The sequence below is a fragment of the Ochotona princeps genome, chromosome X (genome assembly GCF_030435755.1).
Source record: "Ochotona princeps isolate mOchPri1 chromosome X, mOchPri1.hap1, whole genome shotgun sequence".
In the NCBI taxonomy this organism is placed as follows: domain Eukaryota; kingdom Metazoa; phylum Chordata; class Mammalia; order Lagomorpha; family Ochotonidae; genus Ochotona; species Ochotona princeps.
Genome location: NC_080865.1, coordinates 46,096,119 through 46,120,878, shown reverse-complemented (window position 1 = coordinate 46,120,878; position 24,760 = coordinate 46,096,119). Strand labels below are relative to the sequence as shown.

General features: G+C 41.3%; 1 protein-coding gene across 1 annotated transcript in view; it reads right to left on the bottom strand.

Annotated features, from left to right (window-relative positions):
- ATP7A (ATPase copper transporting alpha) overlaps positions 1–24,760 on the bottom strand; it is a 133,702-nt gene that overhangs the window by 32,469 nt on the left and 76,473 nt on the right. Inside the window, exons 3-5 of the mRNA XM_004592777.3 lie at positions 12,151–12,637; positions 10,971–11,696; positions 5,798–6,004 (exon numbers count right to left, since the gene is read on the bottom strand). Coding sequence (XP_004592834.2) covers positions 5,798–6,004; positions 10,971–11,696; positions 12,151–12,637 — 1,420 coding nt within the window. The remainder of the gene's footprint in view (positions 1–5,797; positions 6,005–10,970; positions 11,697–12,150; positions 12,638–24,760) is intronic.

The window sequence follows — 24,760 nt, the reverse complement described above, 5'->3', positions numbered from 1 at the left end:
TACCAGAATGCCTCATTTCCATTCTTCGCTCTGGCTCTTTATTTCAGGTTAGTGTTAGTGCAGATTCTGTTACTGCAGTAGTACCAGCTCAAGCAGCAGGGTTCCTGCCACCCACATGGGAAACCTGGTTGAGATCCCTGGCTTGGCCCTACTGCAGCGCCGGCTCCAGCCCTGGCTCTTATGGGCATTTGGGGAGTAAATCAGCGAGCAAAGTGACACCTTCCTATCCCACTCTCCTTTAAAAGAAATAAACAAATTTCAAAATAAAAATAAAGAGCTCTAGAAGAAAAATGCTGCCTACCTTTTAATAAAAACAAAAGAATTAAATTTTGTTTGCTTTAAAATTTTTCACTTTACGGCCAGAGCAGTGCCATAAAAAAGCTAATCCTCCATCTACCAGGACCAGCAACCCATATGGGCAGTGGTTCATGTCTGGCTGCTCCACTTCCTGATCCCGCTTCTTGCTTATGGCTAGGAAAACAACAGAGGATGACTCAAGTCCTTGGACCGTGAACCCATGTGGGAGACCCAGAAGAAGCTCCAGGTTCTCTGCTTCAGATCAGGTCAGCTTTGGCTAGTGGGCCATTTGGGGAGTGACTAGTGGATAGAAAAGAAAATCTCTCTCTGTAATGCAGTCTTTCCAAGTAAAATAAGTAAATCTTTAAAATTTATAATTGAGGCATGATGGTTCAATTGGCTAATCCTCCCCTTGTAAGTGCCAGGATCCCATATGGGCATGAGTTTATGTCCTGACTGCCCCACTTCCCATCCAGCTTCCTGTTTATGATCTTGGAAAGCAGTAGAAGATGGCCCACATGTTCAGGCCCATGCATCCACATGGAAGACCCAAAGGAAGCTCCCAGCTCCTGACTTTGTATAGGCTCAGCTCTGGCTATTGCAGCCCTTTGGGACATGAACCATTGGATGGAAGATCTTTCTCTCTGACCCTGCTCTGTAAATCTGACTTTCCAATGGAAATGGATGAGTTTTCTAAAAAATAAGATTTTTACTTGAGAGTTCTCACCCTCTGGTTCACTCCCCAAATGCTTACAACTAGCAGGCCAATACTAGGATCCAGGAATTCAATCTAGGTCTTTCATGTGGCTCACAAGGACCCAATGACTTAAGCCATCGCCCTGTCTCACAGCATCTATTAGAAGGAAGCTGGAATCAGGAATAGAATTCAGACTTAAGCCCAGGCACTCTGATATGGGATGAGGGTGTCCACATTGACATCTTCACCAATAGGCCAAACACCTGCCAAGGAGTTCATTTCTTATGGCAGTCATGCTATTGGCTGGCATAACTATTGTTACAATCTTTTCATGTCTCTAGTCCAGCTAATGTTGTCACTGTTAGGAAGAAAATCAATTTCATATAGCACAATTCGCAGCCCTTTTTAGGATTCCATGGATCTTGGTAACTACCTGACAGGGAAAGACCAACAGTTTACAAGTAAGCCTTAGGGTCCTATAAAAATGAAAAACTAACCAGATGTTAATTTAATAATATGTCTTAATAAAAAAATACCTAATATTATCTGAGTTCTATATAAAGCATTTACATTTTGGGCTTTCTGGGTGTCAAATAATTCAGATAATCAGCTCATAGGAGAGTATCAGTAATCAGAAAAGGGTACTGGGCCCAGTAGCACAGAGGCCTGTGGTGCTGGCATCCCATACAAGTGCCAATTTAAGTTCCAGTTGCTCCACTTCTGATCCAGCTCCCTATTACAGCCTGGGAAAACAGCAGCAGAATAATCGAGTCTTCCAGTCCCTGACCCACGTAGGAGACATGGAAGAAGCTCCTGGCTCCTGGTTCCTGGTTTCAGAGTGCCCCAGCTCTCGCCATTGAGGGCATTTAGGGAGTGAATCAGTGGACAGAAAATCTCTGTCTTTCCTTCTCTCTGTAACCGACTTTAATTAAAATAAATATATCTTTAAAAAGAGGGAGAGATACTATAGAAAAAGTGGGAGAATATCTTCTAGCTTCAGTTGAATGAAATCTATAGTTGAGCAGAAGTCGAAAACACGATTTCTCAAATTTCAAAAATACAAATAATACTTACGTAAACTATAGATTTAAAAAATATATTCACACTATAAATAGAACTGCTTCCATTCTCTTTTATTTATTTTTAATTAAAAGCAGTTTATATTGTCTTTTTATTAATACAATCATTTACAAAGAGGCAATAATTACAACTTCTTGCATTTTTAAAATTGTGAACTATGGCATACCTTGGAAGTTTCTCACTAGAAGACAAACCAAAATCTGTGTTAATTCTCAGAACTGAAAAAAGCATTTGACTTACATGTTTTTTTTTTTTTTTTTTTATTGGAAAGCCGGATATACAGAGAGGAGGAGAGACAGAGAGGAAGATCATCCATCCGATGTTTCACTCCCCAAGTGAGCCGCAACGGGCCGGTGCGCACCGATCCGATGCCGGGAACCAGGAACCTCTTCCAGGTCTCCCACGCGGGTGCAGGGTCCCAAAGCTTTGGGCCGTCCTCTCCTGCTTTCCCAGGCCACAAGCAGGGAGCTGGATGGGAAGTGGAGCTGCCGGGACTAGAACCGGCGCCCATATGAGATCCCGGGGCTTTCAAGGTGAGGACTTCAGCCGCTAGGCCACGCCGCCGGGCCCACATGTTGTTCTTAAAAACAGCCAGCAATGGCTTTTTTCCAGCATTCTTTTTTTTTTTTTTTTTTTAAAGAACGCTAACACAGACTAAGGGAAAGACCAGTGCTTTAAAAAAAAAAAAGTGAATGTAATGACCCCAGATAGGTTAAGTAAATTCCTCATTGGGTTAAGAGGAAACAAAAGTGATAGAATGGAATCATTGGAAGAATCGTCTTGATGGATTTATAAATATTTGTAATTGGCATAGGTGTTGCCTGCCTCGTGAAAAGGGGTATTTCTGAATTGCCTGAAAATAGTTCCCAAATTTTAAAAGAACCTTGCAAGCTTCCTTTCACTTAGTAGCCTCCTCCCCTGTCTCATTTAATTGAACATTAACAAATTTTTGTATGGTAAGAAAAAAATATATATGCTATCCTGGCAAGTCTGTAAATATGAGTATAAATTTATAAGCCAACAGAAGAAAATGTGATTGGATTTTTTTAATGTTCTGAATTTATTTTTTCCCTTCTTATTTTTGATTATTGTTTTATGATACAGTTTCATACATGTAACTAAATTTTTTAATCATACTATAGATACATTTGCAAATTAAAACAAAAACATACACAATATTAGGTAATTTTTGGAAGTTTTTAATCACAGGATTGGTCAGAGTTCTAACAATTAGAAGAGAACACTATTATTCCAAACACTATTAGTTTTGGTCTAGTGCTTAGCCAGGTGACAGCAACACTGAAACTCCTGCAGATTCCAGTTCTCAGTTTCAGGCAATGCTTTAAGATTATTGATTTATTTAAGAGGCGAAGAGACAAGAGTTGGCTCACTTCCCTAAATACCCACAACAGCAGAGTCAGCAAGGGCATGGAGGGGTGGAACAGTGATGGGGAGGCTCAATCTAGGTCTCCCATGTGAGTAGCAGGAACCCAATTACTTACACTGTTATTGCTGCTTCCCAGGGTCTGCATTAGCATGAAGTTGGAGTCAGGAGCCAGAGCTGAGCACCAAACCCCAATACTCCGACATGGGGCACTGGTATCTTAACCAGAACTGCCAGGCTAAACACCTGCCCTTAAGCATAAAATCCACTGCAGCTATCTCTGCTGGCTCGCCCAAGAACTGAGGATGAGGTCAGGTCTTGCTTGGGAGCTAAGGGGGCACCCCAGCTGGGTTGGGGTTCCCACTGGCAAGAACGAGAGTAGGATTGAGGGCAGCAGGCGTAGCACAGACTGCACCAGTACAGGTGTGCACTAGTACAGGTGGAGAAACATATTGGGCTTGACTCCAGCCCCCACCAGTATTCGTGAGAGTCAGGTTGGGTGTAGAAAAGGCCAGACTAGGTCTTGGCTCCCACTGAACTACGTGAAAGCTATGTCTGGGCATGGACACAGGTAGCGACGGGCTGCAACAACCAATAACAAGAACCAGAATGGGTGTGGCTGGTTAAGCAAGACCACTGTTTTTATCAGGACAGGAGGTGGACAAAGTCAACCTGAGCCACCAATCCACTGGTGTGTGCAAGAACTGCCACTGGGAGGAAACTTGATGGAGGAGTTTGGGAAACTCTTTCATAGGGACTCAGCCCCTGCAGGTGAGCACAAGAAGCAAGGCAAGGAGCAGTCCAGACCATGCCAGGTTACAGGACCTGCGGGCATACATGTGGGTCAGGTCTGGAGACAGACTATTCTGGGGCCAGCACATAACACCCACTGGCAGATCTGAGAACCAGGGCAGGGGGCTGGAGGAGCCAACACCAGCCAGTTCACATTAAGACCAAGACAGCAATCAGGCTGGGCTGAGATAGGCTGCAGCACCCACCAACAGAAGTTAGAACAGGGGGCAGACTACACTAGGCCAGGCTGCATAATAAGACTGCAGACACGAGTTGTTGGCCTGGGCCCAGCAGGGGACAGGTATGTGAATCCCAGGGACAGAGGATCTGACAGGGCTTGGGTAGCTTGGCTCAGGCCATGGAGCCCACCTTTGTGGTGGGGTTCCTGAGCCCTGGGGGTAAAGGAACCAGTGGGATGTGAGTCACTTGGCCAGATCCTGGGGCCCACCTTCTAAGTGCGGGATCTGGCAGGGTTTGGGTCTTATGGCCCAGGTCAGTTCCCAGGGCCCACCTACTAGGTGGGTGCTGGGTTGGTGGGCCCTAGTGGTGGGGGATTTGGTGGGGCTCAGATCACCTGGCCTGGGTCCTGGGGCCTACCTGTGAGGTGGGTGTGGGTTTATGAGCCCCAGGGGTGGGGGATTAGCCAGGCCTTGGGTCTCCTGTCCCAGGCCCTGGGGCCCACCTACTAGGGGGATGTCAGGTTCCTGAACCCCAGGGGTCGGGGATCTGGCGATGCTTGGGACACCTGGCCCAGGTAGTTGGACTCGTCTGTAAGAACATACCCTACTTAATGAAAAAGGTGGAGCAGTGGACGCAGGCCCTGTTGTAAAAGAAGAATATGGCAGCACATTTGGTGCTGTAGCAAAAAGAAGAACAGAACTAACTGGACAACTACCCCAACAAACGATGACACCAAAAAGTCTTGATGAAAGGAGCCAGTGGACATTGGGAGGGTGACATCATCCTCAGATCAGTGAAATCGGCAGTATTTCAGAACTATCCAAACCATTTGGACAGAACCCTCGGAATATATCAACTCTGGGTTGATATGAGGTGGCAGTTCCTCACCCCTTGGTACTGGGATGTATGGAAAGTCATGTGTGGTTTTCCCCTTTGTCTCTCCTCTTTCCCCAGAAACAACAAGAAGAAATAGCAAATTTGGAAGCAATGAGTTCACCCAATTTTCCCTAAACCTCGATCCTTCTTACTCTGATCAACCATGTAATCATTACAAAAAAAAAATATACATTTTTTTAAAAAATCCACTTCAGCTAAGATCCATAAAGAGTATGAATTCTATCTTTCCTTGAGATGTTTTTCTATAAACTTCACTGATGTTAAAATGTGATGATTAGGTAAATGAGACAGTGACTTTATCGAAGAGAACAAAACATTAACAGGGAACAAATCATTAACATGTCAGGGAATCAAGGTTGTTCCATACACTAAGTCTTTAGAAGGTCTTGGCAAGAATCATAAATAAGAGAACCCAAAGGATGGAGTCCTCTAACTAGCACATCAAATTACAAGCTTTCAAAATGTCTTACCTTCTTCTCTTCTTAAATTCCGTTCAATGTTTGCGACACAGGAAGCACAAGTCATGCCAGTGACCTGTATGTAGCACTTAGATGAAGCCTTTGCCTCCTGCTTGTCATGAACTGGTGTCATCATTTTAGGATACAATTCATTGGCTGAAGTCAAAAGTGGCATTTCTGATGAGGGCTGAGCTATTACTACCAATGGTTCACTCATACCTGGTGGAAAGGAAAAAGATTCTTTTCATCTGTGACACTCCAGCTGCATCTCTGTCACACATCCCAACTCATACCCAGGTACTGTCAATCTATCCTTCTAAAACCAGCAAGCTCCTATGAGCGCCCAGTAACACATTATCTTCACAAATTCCCAGCAGTGACTTCCAATTTCAATATTTTTCATTCCAGTTTCCAGGAAAATCTGAACTCAATAAGCAAAATTTCGTATAAAGAAAGTTCTTCCAGCTTATGTCCACCCTCAACACTAGGTAAAGCAGGTTGTTAATGGACAGTACTTATTTCATAATGAACATGACGGTGTTGGTGATGTGCATGATAGCATTAAAGTAGTTTCATGACATAATTAGTTGCACAAAAAAAAGAACTGCATGATGATATTTAAATTTTTTTTCAATGTATGCAAATACAACAACATTTCTTAAAAAGTCTGGAAGGCAACATAAAAATTAACAGTGACTACTTCTAGGGTGTGAGGTTGTCAGGAAGAGAATGACAGATGAACAAATTTCTTCTACTGAAACTTCTGTATTGTTAGAAATTTAAATAAATAAAAACACAGGGCCCAGCATGGTAGCCTAGCAGCTAGAGTCAATGCCTTAGATGCACTGGAATCCTGGAATATGGGCATGGATTCTAACCCTGGCAGCCCCACCTCCCATTCAGCTCCCTGCCTGTGGCATGGGAGGGCAGTCCAGGATGGCCCAGGGCCTTGGGACCCTGCACCCGCATGGGAGACCCAGGGAAAGATCCTGGCTCCCGGCTTCAGGTTGGCTCATCTCCGGTAGTTGTGGCCAACTGGGGAGCAAATCAGTGGATGGAGGATCTTCCTCTCTGTCTCTCCTCCTCTCTGTATATCTGACTTTGTAATAAAAATAAATAAATCTTAAAAAAATACAGAGTATCCTCTAGTCTCATACCTATTTGGCTAATGAACAAAAGCATCCCTGCACACATTTTTTCAGGACACTGAAGAAGAATATCTTTGGAAGAAACTTTAAAAGCCTAATAATTTCCCTAAAGAATAATGACACAGATGTCTCAAGTCACTTTGCCTCTTAAACTTGAATGCACTTATCATAGTGGGGTGATATCCTGTTCGAGGTGCAGATTCTGAATCTGAGCATCCCAGATGGAAACAGATTCTGCATTTCCAAGTTCCCAGAAAATGACAGCACAGCCAGTCTTGCTACTGCAAAGATAGTCTGAATGAAGGACCACACTCTCCCAGGTCCTAACTTAGTCATTTTTAGTCTCAAGTAAATCAATTTGGAAAGCTATTCATTTAGAGCCTAAGCATATTATTTGGAATGAAGAAATTCACTAATTGTTATCTTAAAGATGTCAAAAAGGAGGTACACTTGCCAAAAAAAAACAAATAAATAAACAACTTCGGCTTTAATAACTATAATTTTAATCTAGCTAGAAGTTTCTTTCATTCTCCCATAATTATTATTAAAAGTTAATTACCAACTTGGACAATGCAAAAAACAACAGTTTATGCTATTAATCACTTTACATCTCATTATGGAGCAATTTAGTTATTTTAGGTACAAGATGTAACGTGAACATCTGCAATTTTCACATATTAAATTATGTTATCAAGGCAGCTCCTTTTAGCACCTTAGCATTACAACTACATAAAATTTCATGAAATTGTGACCTGTACCCCCGTGAGTATAGCAAGTAAAACAGCTAAAACTTTCAACTTTCACAAAGGAAGTGAAAAAGTATAAAAGGTCACAATGAATTAACAGTTGGCTTATTTCAATTAGTTTTTCTGAAGGCTGTAACTACACTACTTAATGCTTGAATTCAAAAGAAAGATGACCTTATTGCACTTGAAGCAACAATTAGAAATAATTACTAAATTTCAAGAAAGGATTTACAATCTGATATTCAAAACCAGGCTCAGTGTCTGGTGTAAAGTACATAAATACATAATCAGAAAACAGTTTTTAAAATTACTAACATCTACTGTGCTAGCTTACTTTCAAGTAGTTCACAAAAATATGTGTGTGTGTGTGTGTGTGTATGTGTGCGTGTGTACCATATGTTTATACCTACCAAGAAAGAGAATGATAAAACAAAATGGTAAAACATTAACAACCAGGTAATCTGAGTGCAACTGATAGGCAGAATTTCCTTGTATAATTCTTGTTGTTGTTTTAAAAAATAATAAATTTTTTTTAAAAAGAAAAAAGAATTCTTGTTGCTTTTCATATGTTTGAAATTAAAGAAAAAGTTTTACACAACAGAAGAAAGGCAGGTGTGATGGCTCAGCCAGCTAATCCTCTATCTGCAATCGCTGGGATCCCATATGGGCAACCACTTCGTATCCTGGCTCCACTTTCCACTGAGCTCCCTGCTTGTGGACTGGGAAAGCAGTCGATGATGGCGCAAAACATTGGGACCCTGCACCTGTAAGGGAGACATGGAAGAGGCACCGGGCTCCTGGCTTCGGATTGGCTCAGCTCCAGTTATTACGGTTATTTGGGAAGTGAACCAGCAGATGGAAGATCCCGCTATATATCTCACTCTTTCTGTAAATTTGCCTTTCAAATAAAAATAAATAAATCATAGGGGAAAAATATCAGAAGGGACTTAATCAAGCATTTTGTTTGCTTTAGTTGGTTAGTGAAGACCCAACTTCCTAGATCATTGTTTTACTCCAAGAAAATTTTATATAGTCACCTGATAGAGTTTCACTTTCAATATATCCAATATAGATTTTTTTCTTCTGATTTTGTAACTATTTCATTTTGCTAATGCAGATTTTGTATACCTTGCTCTGGTCATGATACTAGAACTCCTGTTATTCTGTCTGAATTTTCTAATGAATTTATATATCCCTTTCTTTGAATAAAAAATCTTGGTCTTCTGAGATTTTCTATTTTGAGAATTCTAAATGGGAATTAAAATGGATGCAGCTACTTTGGAAAATAGTCTGCTAACTCCTAGAAAAATTAAACAGTTAACAATGATCCAGCATTTTCATTACTAGGTATATACAACAGGAGAAATAAAAAGCCTATTATTTGTGCAAAATTTATACACAATTATACATAGTAGCAGCAGAGCAGTCAGAGTGGGAATAATCCAAATTTCTATTAACTGAGGAATGAAGAAAGAAATGTAGTACATCTATACAAGGAAGCATTATTCAGCAACAAAAAGAATGAAGTTCTGATACAACAATATAGATGACTCTCTGCAACATTACACTCATTAAATGCAGAAGCAAAAGGACAAACATTACATGATTCTACTTATGAATTATAACAGACAGAAATTAGAACAATGGGACTAGACAAGGAAAATGTGGAGTGATGTTAATGGATATAGAGTTTATTTGGGAGTTATGAAAATGTTCTAAAATTATATTGTGTAATGACTGTAAAACTCTGGGACTATAATAACAACCACTGGATTGTGTATTTGTGTACTTTTAAAAGGTAAATTTGATAATATAGAAGCAACAGGGTCAATAGCCCTTATCTAAAATGCTCAAGGCCAGAATTATTTCAGATCTTGCATTTTTTTTTCAAATTTTGGAATATTTACAAATATGTAATGAGATGGGACCCAAGACTGAACATAAGAAATACCTATGTTACTCAAGTAGTTTATATATAACATGAAAGTAATTTATGCAATATTTCCTGCATTTTGACTATGACCCATGATGTCAGATAAATAATTTTTCTTTTGTCAACACTGAAGTATTTTAGATTCTGGATTTTAGATCTTCAAATTAGAGATATCACTTTGCATATATCAACTTTAAAAATTGAGAATTTTAAACTTTCTACCAGTTGTCCTCAATGTGGAAATTAGAAATGGCTGATTATGTCTCTGGGTACTCTCCAACTGACACTCATCTACCACAATACTTTGAGCATGTGTTTAATAACATTTTTCCTACAGCTTCAGTGAGCCTCTAATGGGTATAACTGGTCATCTTCAACCTAATATAATATCAAAGATTAATAACACTGTTTAGAAATTAGTTATGTATCTTTTCAATTGTGATTTAAAGCAAGAAATTACACCAGCTCATTTTGCAGTCAGGTTCAATTCTGATTTGAAGCAACACATACCATTTTTGTTTCAGTTCAAAGGTAAGAATGATCAAGAAATATGAAGACTTTGGGAAAGCCCTTGAGTCAGTTAACTTGAATGCTTAAATTCAAAGCTACAGCTAAAATATTTTATTTATTTCTATCCTTTTCCATTTTTAAGTTTTATTTATTATTTTTATGGACAATCAGATTTACAGAGAGAAGGAGAGAGAGAGAGAGATTTTCCATCTGGGCCCAGCACGGTATCCTAGCAGCTAAAGTCCTTGCCTTGCACGCACCGGGATCCCATATGGGCGCCAGTTCTAATCTCAGCATCCCTGCTTCCCATCTATGGCTTGGGAAAGCAGTCGAGGATGGTCCAAAGCCTTGGGACCCTGCACCCATTTGGGAGACCTGGAAGAGGCTCCTGGCTCTGGATCGGCACTGATCCGAAGTATATATACAATGGTATATATACAACTGTAGTTGTTATAAACACTTTGTTGCAGTGTGTACATGGTATTTCAGTTTGGCTTTTTTTTCATTTAACAAAATAAGTCCTACATTTGCTGGTGGTGACATTAGGTACCTTTAATACTATCATTTATGACTTCATAGTATTTTATTACGTATTTGTACCATGATTTGTTTTTAATTTTTAAGCACTATCATTATGCAAAATTCCCAAGGCATCTTAGTAGGCATTGTTGACTACCTCCACAACATTTTTTTTAAAAAAAGCAGAATTTGTGAATTATTTCTCATTGATAAAAGCCATAAGAAACAACATAATAGATCACTTCTCATCCTTTTGGCTAAGATCAAGTGTAGAAACAGCATAATAGAGACTTCAAAATTCTAGAGGAAATCAAAGGAAAGGTAATTACCTGACAAGGAAGCATCAAACCCCATGTCTTCTATTGCTTCTCTCAAGGTTTCTGGAGAGGTTAGTAGAGGATCATATTCAACAGTCCCATTGTTATTTGCAAGGGAGACTCGTATGGATTTTACACCTGGCTTTTTTGATATGACACCTTCAATAGACTGCACACAAGAATTACAAGTCATACCACCAATGCTGATCACAGTTTCCTGAGTCAGAGGTTGGCTTACTATGTTCGGAGGCATCTTCTGAACAGACGAGCTGGAGGGAGAGTTGGGGGAACTCTCCACTTCACCTGCAATACAAACTCTATATTGCCCTGGTGATACAGCTTCTATTGCTTTCCTCAGAGTTTCTGGAGTGGCTAAGTTTGCGTTGTACTTTACAACGGCAGACCTATTCTCTAAAGAAACTACTACACTGCTTACATACTGGAGTGTAGATAAAGAACTTTCAATGTTTGACACACACGATTTACAATGCATGCCTTCTATGTTGAAAGTAGCTGTTGAATCACAGGCGTGTGACCATGTCCTTTGCTGTGATCCGTCTGAGGATTTGACTGGTGTGTTCTTCAGACGCTCTACATCAATAGCTCCCAATTTGAGGTACTTGGGCTGTTTTTTGATGAACGCTGGGAAGCCTGCAGCTTCAATCTGCTTTTTTATTTCTTCGGCTGCGATAACATGAGGTTGGTAAACAATAGTAGCTTCTTGGTTGTCCAGGGAGACTAGTTAATAAGAAGAAATATAATTATTTCACTGCACTATTTCCAGATCACTAAACAAAACTTGTAAATGAATGCTCACAAACAGACTAGAACCAAGTAAACAATACGATCACTGTGTAGTGACAGTCTCCAAGTTTCTGCATGGTTGTATAAAATTCAATTACAGGTAAGGAGTACCCCAGGCATGCTGTGTTAAGAGTGTTGAGCTCCACAGATTGCTCTCCCGGCTGCTTCTGCTGCTAAACTGCAGACAAAGATGCAAATAACCTTTAATTATAATGAACTTTACTGACAGCAGTCCTAGGAATGATGCTGTACCTCAAAGTTCAATGAAGCAGCCAGCATTTTATTCCCAGGTAATGAGCACACATGCTTAAAAAGCAAAAAGTTAAAAGATTCAAACAGAATAATTAACCCTATAAAACATCGAAACAAATAATATCAGAAATATTACCTTTAATTCGCTGAACACCTTGCAGTTTCCCAATTTTTCCTTCAATGGTACTGGTACACGAATGGCACGTCATCCCCTCCACTTTCATCTTTATCATAACTTCACCACCTTGAGCCACACTGTGATCCTCACTTCCTGATTTTCTGTCCAGCGTCCCAACATCTAAACTGAGATCTGGAACCTGCTCTACTATCTGATTGGCGTTCACTATAGAAGGGACTATTGTCACCACTGCAGTTCTTTGTTGAGGGGAAATTTTAACATCTGTCACACCCTTTGTCTTAAGCAACATGTTCTGGATATGGTCCCACGGTGGAGCCAGGGAAGAAGTAACAGTCAGAAACACGGTATCAGTTGAAACAGGGAGAGGGTTGGGGTTATGGAGAGTAGCATCAAAGCCCATGTCATCAATAGCTTCCCGTAAGGTCTTTGGAGTCTGCAGTTTGGGGTCATAAATAATAGTTGCATTTTTTTCTTCCAGGGAAACCTTTTGGAAGGAAAATTTAGAAGTCAATTTAAATTATATGACACAGGACTTTAAAATACCCATCACCATACCACTTTTAAGAATGAGAGACCAGGGCCCAGCGGCGTGGCCTAGCGGCTAAAGTCCTCGCCTTGAACGCCCCGGGATCCCATATGGGCGCCGGTTCTAGTCCCGGCAGCTCCACTTTCCATCCAGCTCCCTGCTTGTGGCCTGGGAAAGCAGTCGAGGACGGCCCAAAGCTTTGGGACCCTGCACCCGCGTGGGAGACCCGGAAGAGGTTCCAGGTTCCTGGCATCGGATCGGCGTGCACCGGCCCGTTGCGGCTCACTTGGGGAGTGAAACATCGGATGGAAGATCTTCCTCTCTGTCTCTCTCCTCCTCTCTGTATATCCGGCTTTCTAATAATAATAAAATCTTTAAAAAAAAAAAAAAAAGAATGAGAGACCAGCGTTGTAGTACAGTGGGTTAAGGAGCTGCCTATCACACTGGCTACACATATGGACGCTGGTTGGTGTCCTGGCTGCTCCACTTCTGATCCAGTTCCCTGCTGACAGTGGGAGATCGCTAAGTGCTTGGGTGCCTGAACCCATGTGTAAGACCAGGATGAAGCTACTGGTTCCTGACTTTGGGCTGGCTCAGTTCTGGACATTGCAGTCATTTGGGGAGTGAATCAGTGGATAGATCTTCCCCCCAGCATCATCTTCCCATCTCTGTTTCAATCTCCATCTCTGTCTCTCTCTCAAGTAAATAAATATTTTTGAAATCAAATAACCTAATGAAGTCTCTCTATTTGTTTCCATATTTACTACTTTCATTGGGAAGAAATAAAAAAAAATCTTATCTATATATAAGACAATTGAAGCAGGGGCTGGCATAGTAGGTAAGGCTGCTGCCGCCAGTAGTCTATATGGGTGCTGGTTCGAGTTGTGGCTATTCTACATTCAGTCCAGCTGCCTATTAATGACCCAGGAAATGCAGCATGAGATGGTCCAAATTCTTGGGCCCATGTCACCCACACAGGAGACTCAAAGGAAGCAGCTGACTCCTAGCTTTGGCTTAGCCCTGATTCAGTCATTGGGACCATCTGAGGAGTGAAAAAACAGATGGAAGATCTCTTTGTCTTGCACACTCTCTCTATTGATGTAACTGTGTAAGCTAAATAAATATGTCTTTCCAAAACAAAAGAGACAGGTAAAACGACATGCAGGCCTAAGTGATTGTGGTACTGATCAGTTTTTTGAAACTCATTTATGAACACACTCTAGACTTCACAACAGAATACAAAGTACACCTCCACACTCTTGCACAAATTACTCCAGCACTTTATACTGTACCAATTGAAAAGCTTATATACCAAACAGTGGAGGATGGCCTAAGCCCTTGGGACCCTGTATCCACCTCCCAAATGGCCATAACAGCTGGAGCTGAGTAGATTACAAAACAAGGAGCCAAGAACTTCCTTCAGGTCTCCCACATGCATACAGGGTCCCAAGGACTTAGGCCATCCTCTGCTGCCTTCCCAGGCCACAGGCAGGGAGCTGGATGGGAAGTGGAACAAACAGCCAGGACAAAAACTGGCACCCATATTGGATGCCAGCGCTTGGAAATGGAGGATTAGCCAGTTGAACCATTCATTGCACAAGCCCCAATGACTGTTTCCTTGAAGCGCAAACATTGCATATAATTTAATTACTGCCATGACTGTACTTCTTTGATTAACATCTTACAAAGATTTATGATGAAGGAACACACACACACACACACACACTCAGAAGAAAATAGTGAATTAAGCGTCAGAAGATTGGAATTCCAGTTTCAGTTCTCTACTTATCAAACCACACTCATTAGCTCCGCCTACAAAGAAACTGGAAAATATGTCCCATTATCTTACAGGATCATGAGAGTAAATGGGAGGAAATTTCTTTACAGCAGCAGCAAGATATTTTAAATTGACTAATATGTAGCAAGCACTTGTATGTGTGCCAGGAAATTGGATTCCTCGGACACAATGAGACCTGTGACACAGTCACAGGAAACAAAACTAGGAATGCAAACATAGAACAGGAATACTCATTCATTTCCAGGAATATGGTTTGGAGAAGGCTTCTTGGAAGAGAATATCTGTCCAAAGACAAATAGGAAACAGTCAAGGATTTATGCCATCAAGAATTGCAGACAAATGGTAGCACAAAAGCAGGGAAAGACGAAAAGCTGGAAAGTTAGTTAACAGCTCTATTATAGAGGTTGTATGCCAATAATGGTTTTAGTTTATCTTACATTTAATGAGGAGCCATGGAAAGGTTAAGCATAAAAATGGTGTGACTAGAGTCTCCTTGAGAAGAGAATCATTTTGGAAACAATATGATATGATACTGGGAGTGAGGTGGAGGAGAAAGAAAAATCAGATAGGCCATTGCAATTGCTACAGTGTTGCAACAGAGGGTCTACACCTTCTTTCCTCTGTAAGTCTGTCTTTCAAATAAAAACAAATATTTTTTTTTAAAAAAAGGCTAACTTAAGTGGGATAATGCTAGGCTTTTAAGGTATAATGTCTTAGACACATATAATAAAATAAAAACAACTCAAAAATATAATTAAGGTTGGTTATTTGGTTTTCCAACTACATCTTTAGAAGGGAAAAACAGTAATAGTCCTTACTCAATTGGAATTACTATCAAAATTCAAAATAAAATACCAAGCCATTTATTTAACCATAGAATTCAATCCACTTAAATCAGGATGGCCCGGTGAAAATATTAGCAGACGGGCCCGGTGGCGTGGCCTAGAGCCTAAAGTCCTCGCCTTGAACGCCCCAGGATCCCATATGGGCGCCGGTTCTAATCCCGGCAGCTCCACTTCCCATCCAGCTCCCTGCTTGTGGCCTGGGAAAGCAGTCGAGGACGGCCCAAAGCTTTGGGACCCTGCACCCGCGTGGGAGACCCGGAAGAGGTTCCAGGTTCCCGGCTTCGGATTGGCGCGCATTGGCCCGTTGCGGCTCACTTGGGGAGTGAATCATCGGATGGAAGATCTTCCTCTCTGTCTCTCCTCCTCTCTGTATATCTGGCTTTCCAATAATAATAAAAAATCTTTAAAAAAAATATTAGCAGACAATCATAAGATGAATTTTGGTATATGAGATCTATTAAATTACAGTACATACAGAAAAACATCATAAGGAGCCAGGCTTGGGGTACCATAGGTTAAGCCACCCGCTGCAACACCAGAATCCCATATCAGAATGTTAGTTTGAGTCCTGGCTGCTATACTTCTGATTCAGCTCCCGTGAGTGTAACTAGAAAAGCAGCACAAAATAGCCTAAGTCCTTGGGTTCCTGACACCCACATGGGAGACCTGACTGGAGTCCCTAGCTCCTGGCTTCAGCCTGAAGTAGCCTGGGTGCTGCGGCTATTTGGAGAGTCACTAGCGGATGGAAGATCTCTCTTTCTCACTCTTTTTCCTCTATATCTATTATTCTTTCAAATAAATTTTTAAAAATCTGTTTCATAATGTCAGGAGACATTTCTGTTTTGCAATAAATACACAAAATTATAAAATATTAAAGGTAAAGGCTAACTATTACTCATAAGTATTTTTTTTTTAGATAAGCTATCAAGTTTGTCCTTTTGGCTTCTTAATGACAGCTTTTTAATCAGTTTGGTTCTAGATGTGTATATTTCTTGACATTTTCCAAATACTCCTTAGAGTATCCTTTCCTCAGGTGATGCTTTAGTTTTTGCTGGCATCTTTGTAAGAGAAGTCAATGGGCTGCCCATCTTCCACCCAGACAGACCATGGAGATTCAGCTTAGTCTCATGCTGGCCTCCCTCTTCTGTGGTACAGCACTAGGAACATTTCATAAGAAAAATCATCCTTTCCCCACATCACCCACTGTTAATTCTACTGCAGTGTCTAGGCCCTGTACTTGCTGCTCCTTTATTAGTGGCACTATTAAAATCCACACTCAAAAGAGACATTCTGTTATCGAAGCCACAAAAATTGCATCATCACTGGATTGTCTGCTGTACTTTCTACTGCTTTAGCCCATCTTTTATGAACAAAGGAAATAAGGAAACTATACATAGGACATCATATAAAAAAATAAGTTATGAGGCAGGCATTCCGTGCAGTGGTTAAAATGTTACTTGTGATACTTGCAATCCTATATTAAAGTGCCTGGGTTTAGGTCTCTGCTCTACTCTCGATTTAGTTTCCTGCTCACACACACACTAGAAGGTACAAGTACTTGGGTGCTTGCCACCTATGTTGGATATATGAATAGAGTTCCTGACCCAGCCCAGGCTATTGTGGGTATTTGGAAAGCTAACCAGAGGATAGAAAATCTTTCTCTGTCTCCACTTCTCCTTCTCTTTGTCTCTGCTTAAAAAAAGTGAAAACAAAAATGTTTTTTTAAAAAAGAAGTCAAGTTATACTACACTGTTGTCATAGTGCAGATGGAAAAGCAATTCCTTATTTAGTAACTTTTTAAAATATTGATTTATTTAAAAGGAAAAGTGTGAGAGAGAAACCCTGACTCCATCTGCTAGTTCACTCCCCAAATTGCCAGAGAGGCTGGAGTTGGGTCAGGCCAAAGCCAGGAGCTAGGAGCTTTGTCCAGGTGGCAGAGCACACGCACTGGTCCATTTTCCTCTGCTTTTCCATACGTGTTATTAGCAGATTGCTGATTGGAAACAGAGCAGCCAGGACTCCAGCTGGCCTCTGAATGTTGACACCAAAGAGACTTGTCAAATCTAAGGTCTCAAGATGAACAAAATTAGCAGCCCCATATTTTCTTTCTTTTTAAAAAAGAGATTGTTTGTTTTTATTGGAAAGTCAAATATACAGAGAGGAGGAGGGTAAGAGAGGAAGATCTTCCATCCGTTGATTCACTCCCCAAGGAGCCACAATGGTTAGAGATGAGATGATCCGAAGTCAGGAGCCAGGAGCTTCTTCTGGGTCTCCCACACAGGGGCAGGGTCCCAAAACTTTGGGCCATCCTCGACTGTCTTCCTAGGCCACAAACAGGGAGCTGGGTGGGAAGCAGGGCTGCTGGGACATGAACCAGCACCCACATGGGTTCCCAGCATTTGCAAGGCGAGGACTTCAATCACTAGGCTCTCACGCTGGGCTCACCCTCCCCCTTTTAAGAAAAAAAAAATATGGCAGCTTCTGATCACATACAATTTTGGGTGCCAAATCCTTGGACAGAAAGCCTAAATGGCATTTATTTATTCAAAAGAATATTTACTGAGTGCTTACCATGTGCTAGGCAATGTGTTAGCTTCTACACATGTTACTACATGCTCCATGGAGCTGGAAATCACTGGCTGCAGCCCAACTCAGGGTCTGAGCTGCTCTCCTTTCACAAGTGCTCCTTCTCTCAAACCACCTCCCTCACTCCCCCACAACACTGCAAATTTTCAATAGCTTGTCTTTTTCTCAGAATATTCATTAGGAACTAATATAGTGATTTTTGTTTGTTTGTTTTCAGAGAAACCATCTTTCCATTACAGTAAGAGTTCCTCTGAAAACAAGCCTACGAGCCTACTGGTTGTGAACATGACTCACAGGAAGCACTCCCAGTGAAGGACTATTCGCTGTATGTCGATGAAGGCAGTAGTGAGGCAGAAGAAAGAAAAATTAACCACATATGCTCTGTAGCCTGAACAGCACTAACGGAATTGCCGAGAGGGCTGACTGCCTGCAGCAAAGATGCACTATTTTTCATGCTTCTGGTGTTTGATGTATCTTGAAATGTCAGCCATAGCATTCAGCCCCAGTATACTATATCAGAGTATGACTACTGTAGAATTTGTACCCTGAATCAAAGGCTGCTATCTTCTATTTGCAGGTGATAGGAAAGTCAAAAACTTGGACACATCATCCTTACCCCTGCAGGCCTCATTTTCCTAAAAAACTAGATAAAATCATCTGTTTTCTCTGAAACTTTCTATAAAGCTAAAGATTTTATGGCTCCCATTTCCTGGACTGTCACTAGTACTTCATGCCTGGGATCAGCACCCTTGTAAAAGAAGTCCCAGCAGGCTGCCTTGGCCTTTCAACCATGAGGAGATAGCAAACTAATGCAGTAGGTTGGCACTCACCAGACACTAACTTTGTCAGTGCCCGGATTTTCTATCTCCTAGCCTGCAAAACCATAAGAAATCAATTTCTGCTGTTTATAAGCCACCAAGTTGACAGTGCTTCATGACTGTAACTTGAAGGGGCTAAGCCAAATATGATTAGTTCCCTTTAGGAAAGCCATGAAATGGAATAAATTACCCAAGAAGTCCAGTGAGAAAATGAAAGGCTACTAGCATTCAAACACAAGTGTGTTTAACTCCAAAGTCCAGACTCTGTCCTCCTATACAAATGATTAGGCTAGATGACCTCCAATTTCCTTGAAAGAATAATATTTTATTCCTGTTATTTGAGTAATATGTGACTTATAAGTAAAACCACCTGGAAAGCATAAAATAGTTCTAGTGCTTCAACCAAAATTTCATTCTCTTTTTTTCCCTAACCCCTAAATTTCACATCTTGTTCTCGTAATAGCTTAAACAAAACAATTTAGAGGAAAAGCCCATTTTTCTGAGTTTTTATTTGGTATCTCTTAAACAAGGCCTAATTTTTGAGCTAAACCAGACATATTTCCTCAGGTTTAAAAGTCACTTTGAGAAAGTTCCTTGACTTATTGAAATTCCTTTACATCCACCAGGAACAAATTCATGCGTCATCACAACACATTCAAGTTTGCATACTACTCAGTCACTCTGGAACTCTACAGGTGGTTTAAAGCCCACTTTCTTACATTTTCATAAGCAACTCAACAAAAAGGTAATCAGAGGTATTTCAGCATTTGAAAGGATTCTACCATTCTACACATGTAGAGATTGAATTTTTTTTAAAATGAAGTGTCATCAATTAGTGTGATTTCTAAAATATTTTATCTATCAATCAAAATGTTTTTAAATCAAGTAAAAACTATTTATAATACATAATAAGAGTCGCATTTATAAAAGGTATCATCTCAAAACAAATTCCACTAATCTTTGTGGAAAAACATGATGTGTGCAAACAGCATAATGAAAAGTAACAATCTAATTTAATGCTTCAACATATGACAGTGATGAGCATTTGGATTAGCAGTGAGGGCACCTATATCCTTCGTTGTAACAGTGCCTGGGTTGAAGTCATAGCTCTGCTCCCAATTCAAATTTCCTGCTAATGTGCACACTAGGAAATTGCGGGCGATAGCTCAAGGAGTTGTGATCCTACCACCCAAGTGGGAAACGGATTGAATTCCTATTTCCCAGCTCCAAATGATGTGAACATCTGGGGAGTTAACCAGAAAATAGAAATCTGTACCACATCACCCACCACTTCCGTCTATCTGTGCCTCTCACATTAAAGTAACAATAATAATATAGGATACCCAAAATTAAAGCATTCTAATAGGAAGCCCTTAAAGATCTACTAACATACAAGCTATTTGATCAATCCAAATAAAACCTATCACTTAAAACTATTTAAAATCAATGTATTGGGGACAGTACAATGGCTCAATTGACTAATTTTTCAGCTGCAAGTGCCAGCATCCCATGTGGGTACCAGTTCATATCCTCGCTGCTCCATTTCCCATCGAGGTCACTGCTTATGTCCTAGGAAAGCAATGGAGGGATGGCCCAAAGCTTTGGGATCCTGTGCCCATGTGGGAGACCTAGAAGTTTCTGGCTCCTGGCTTTGGATCAGCTTAGCTCTGGCCCCTGTTGATTTGGTGAGTGAACCAGTGGATGGAAGATCTTTCTCCCTGTCTCTCATCTTTGTAAATTTGTCTTTCCAATAAAAGTAAAATAAATCTTAAAAAATAAAAGGAATATATAAACTAGGAAAAAATGATTCTTAGAAACCAAGGGTAAAACCAAAAAACAAAAGCAAAAATATTTTATAATGAAAACGTTACACAGATGCTGGTTTAAGCTGTAACACTGTTTTTCATAAACTAAATTATCTGTAAACTGGGTACTTAGAATTTTCTTATCCAAATTTTTCATCTTGATTTAAAATTATGTAACTAATGTATGATTATTAGTCATAAATTTTTTAAAGATTTATTTACTTATTTTTATTGGAAAGTCAGATACACAGAGAGGAGGAGACAGAGAGGAAGATCTTCCGTCCGACGATTCACTCCCCAAGTGGCCATAATGGCCAGAGCTGAGCTGATCAGAAGCCAGGAGCCAGGAGGTTCTTCTGGGTCTCCCATGCAAGTGCAGGGTCCCAAGGCTTTGAGCCATCCTTGACTGCTTTCCCAGGCCACAAGCAGGGAGCTGGATGGGAAGTGGAACAGCCAGGACACTAACTGGTTCCCATATGGGATCCTAATGTGTGAAAGGCAAGGACTTTAGCCATTAGGCTACTGCACCAGGCCCAATCATAAACATTTTAAACACAAAAGTATGCAAAGGAAATAGTGAAAGTCCTTCTTCATGTCATGTCATTATTCCATTGCTAAATTTTTATCTTGGATTTGGTCTTTCTTTTGTCCGTGAAACAGCACTCAAATGCAACCTAAGCCTCTTTGAATAGTTGATTCTATATCTCCATGGATGAATAATTATTACTTACTAATTTATAATAATCAAAATGCCTACATTGTTCTAGTGCAGTGTTGGTAAGACAGCATCAGTTTGAAACATAAGATGTTTGGGGTTGGTGCGGTGGCCTCTGCCTGTAGAATCAGTATCAGTATCCCAGATGTATACTGGTTTAAGTCCTTGTTGCACGACTTCAGAACCAACTCCCTGATTGGAGCCTGAGAAAGCAGCAAAGGCTGGCCTGAGTCTTTGGGCCCCTGCACTCACATGGGAGACCCAGAAGAAGTTCCTGGTTCCTGGCTCCAGGCTTCAGATTGCCTCAGCTACAGGCACTATGACCATTTGGGTAGTAAACAATCAGATAGGCGAGTCTGGGCAACTCCTCTGGCAGGATACAGTCCCTGCAGGTGAGCGCAAGAACCACAATAGGGAGCAGCCCAGACCAGGCCAGGGACTGGTACCCACCGGAATACATTTGGCATAGGTCGGAGGCAGACCAGGCTGAACCAGTTCACACCACCCGCTGGCAAATAAGAGCACCAGAACAGTGTGGGTTGGGCCAGGTTCGGTCCCAACACATACTAGTACACATTATGGCTGTTATTGGGTGCCTGCTGGGCTGGGCTACACTGTAATACTCACCATCTGGAACCGGGGGTAGGCCAGACCAGGTTAGGCTACAGCACCCACTGGCAAATACTGAGGAGAAGCAAGCCATTCCAGACTGGGCCACAGCACCCAACCAGTACACAGAGGAACCAGGTAGGGAGGGGGTAAAGCCGGTAGGGGGAATGTGGAGGGGTCTCCCCTGCTAGAACACCACTCCCCCTGGAGAGCATGAGTTGGGATGGGAGCAGATCAGACTGGACAGGGCTACAATACCTGTGGGCCTCATGTGAGGTAGATCAGGGAAAAGCCAGGCTTAGTTGACTGTGCAAGTACAAATCAGAATGGGTGAGGGGTGGTTGGGTTTTGCCGCAGAATCATATGGCAAATGCTGGCACTGGGCGCTAATTCTGTCAAGTTCAACTGCAGAACCACATGGAAATTCCATGACCTGGGAGTGGGCCCAGTAGGGAAATAGTGGGCACCTCTCTCTTGGGTTACCACTCCCACTAGAGAGCATGAAAACCAGGACAGGAGCAGACCTGGCTGGACAGAATGGCACCAACCAGCATGTGTGTGGGCTGGATAGTGGGCCTGGTTGGGTTGAATTAGGCTTCAATGCCCACTGACATGCAGGAGGGCTGAATGGGAGGTGGGACAGACTGGACCAGTTTGCTGTACATACTGGCAAGCATGGGAACCAGGGTAGAGTGCAGAACTGGTGCACTGGCCGCAGCTTCCACCGGTTTATGTGAGGACCGAGTATGAAGTAGGTAGGATCGGGCTGGACTACAACACCCATTGGTTCGCGTGGAAGACAGGGCTGGAAACAGAGCTGACTCAGCAATTGCAACCACCAGCTGATTGGGACAACGGATTGTGCCGGACCCTGCACTGGCCAGCACACACGAGAATCTGGTCTGAGAACACCTCAGATGAAGTTTCTTTGGGGATCTCCCCAGTCGAACTGCTGGACTCAGAACCCCAACCATGGAGAGAATTGCAGGTTCCATGGTCTGCCATGGAGTGCAAGTGTCAAAGCTGAGCTTCCTCAGAGGCTCAGACAGAGCAGTGGACAGCATACCCAGGTGCACATGGAGGATATAGCAATCTCTCGGAACCTGCAGAGGACACCTGGTTCACAACAGAGGATGGAGGACAGAACAAATCAATCAACTACCCCAGCCATGTATTGACAGTGAAAATCTGGGCAAACAGAGACTGTAGGATGGACTGTTAGTCAATGGATTCTGCAGCGATTTCATCATGCTTCGAATGGCAAGACTGGCAACAATGCAGAACTGTTGAATTATCAAAATCACTCGAGCAGGACCCTCAGAGCATGCTCCACATCCGGGACCTAGGATGGGTGGGAGGTTGGGTGGGGCTTTTCCCTTTATCTCCCCCTTTACCCCAGATACAGAAAAAAAAATAATGTGGAAACAATGATCTTATCCACTTTCCTGTAGCCCTTGACCTTTTGTGCCCTAATCAACTAAGTAAAGATTGTCAAAATAATTTTAAAAAATCAGAGAGGAGATACCTTTCTATCTCTCTGTAACTCAGCCTTTCTAACAAAAATAAGTAAAACATTAAAAAAGAAAAATGTTCAATGCACTATTATTTGCATTATAGAACTATTATTTTTCCAATAATAAAAATATTAGTTAGCTTTAAAGAAATAAGGAGTGCATTTACTGATCCATTGGAAAAATAGCGCAGTTATTAGCATTGAAATGGTCATTTTGAAAAAGATTACTGTATTTATTTGAAAGTCAGAGTTAGAAAGAGATTGAGAGGGAAAGGCATAAATCTTGCATCTACTGACTCATTCTCCAGATGCCCACAGCAGTCAGGGCTGAGCCAAGCGGAAACCAGGAAACGGGAGCTGCTTCCAGGTTTCCCACACAGGTGGCAGGGACCCAACACTTAGTCCATCTTTCACTTCTTTTCCCAGTCATTAGCAGGGAGCTGGATGAGAAGTGCAGTGGCTGGGATAAAATGAGTTCCCATTTAAGGATGCTGGTGTCATCTTTTCTTTTTAATTAATTTTTTTTTGTGGGTGTCATCTTAACCCACTACACCATGAAGCCAGCCCTGAGGTGGTCATTTTTTTTTAAGATACTCTATATTAACAGAATGGGCTACAGCTCTTATCTGGGTAGAGGAGAAAAGCACTCAAAGAGCTAGTATTGAAAATTTCAGGGACAAAGTAATTTTTTAACAAGGTATTAACCTTTGGAGTTATTCAGTACTTACATTTAATTGAATTCATTTCTACATTTCTACTTTGAACAGGCCAAATAATTCAGGGAAGGACCTTCACATTATCTTTTTATTATATTTTCCCTTTGAACAGACCACTGGGGTGATTCAATTAAACTTCAGGTTAATCCCTTTAAAGTCCACAGTCTTAACATTGGCAGGACAACTAAGAGTATTACAGTCATTTGTGGTATAATTTAAGACACATTTCCCAAAATTAACATTTAGATAATTTTGTATTTAAATGATAAAGCTGCAAAGAGAAAAATATTCTACTTATTACAAAACTAGAGACTTCTTAACTATTTATTCTTTCTGAATTCTGTTAATGAAAGCTTAATCTGTTCCACTGTTGGACTTTACAGTAAAGTAATTTACTATAACAATTACTTCAATCTAAACATTTCTGTCTAGAGGAAATAGCTCCTTTAGGCTACCTGTTCTACTAAAGTCTTTTATTTAAAAAGAATTCATTTATTTGTTTGAAAGGTAGAGTTACAAAGAAACAGAGGGGAAGAAGAGGAGAAGAGGGAGGGAGGGCAAGAGAAAGAGAGACTCTTCCACCCATTGCCCATTGGTCGCACTTCAAATAGGTTGTAATAACGAGAAATGGACCAGGTTGAGCCAGAAGCCTGGAACTTCATCCATGTCTGAAAAC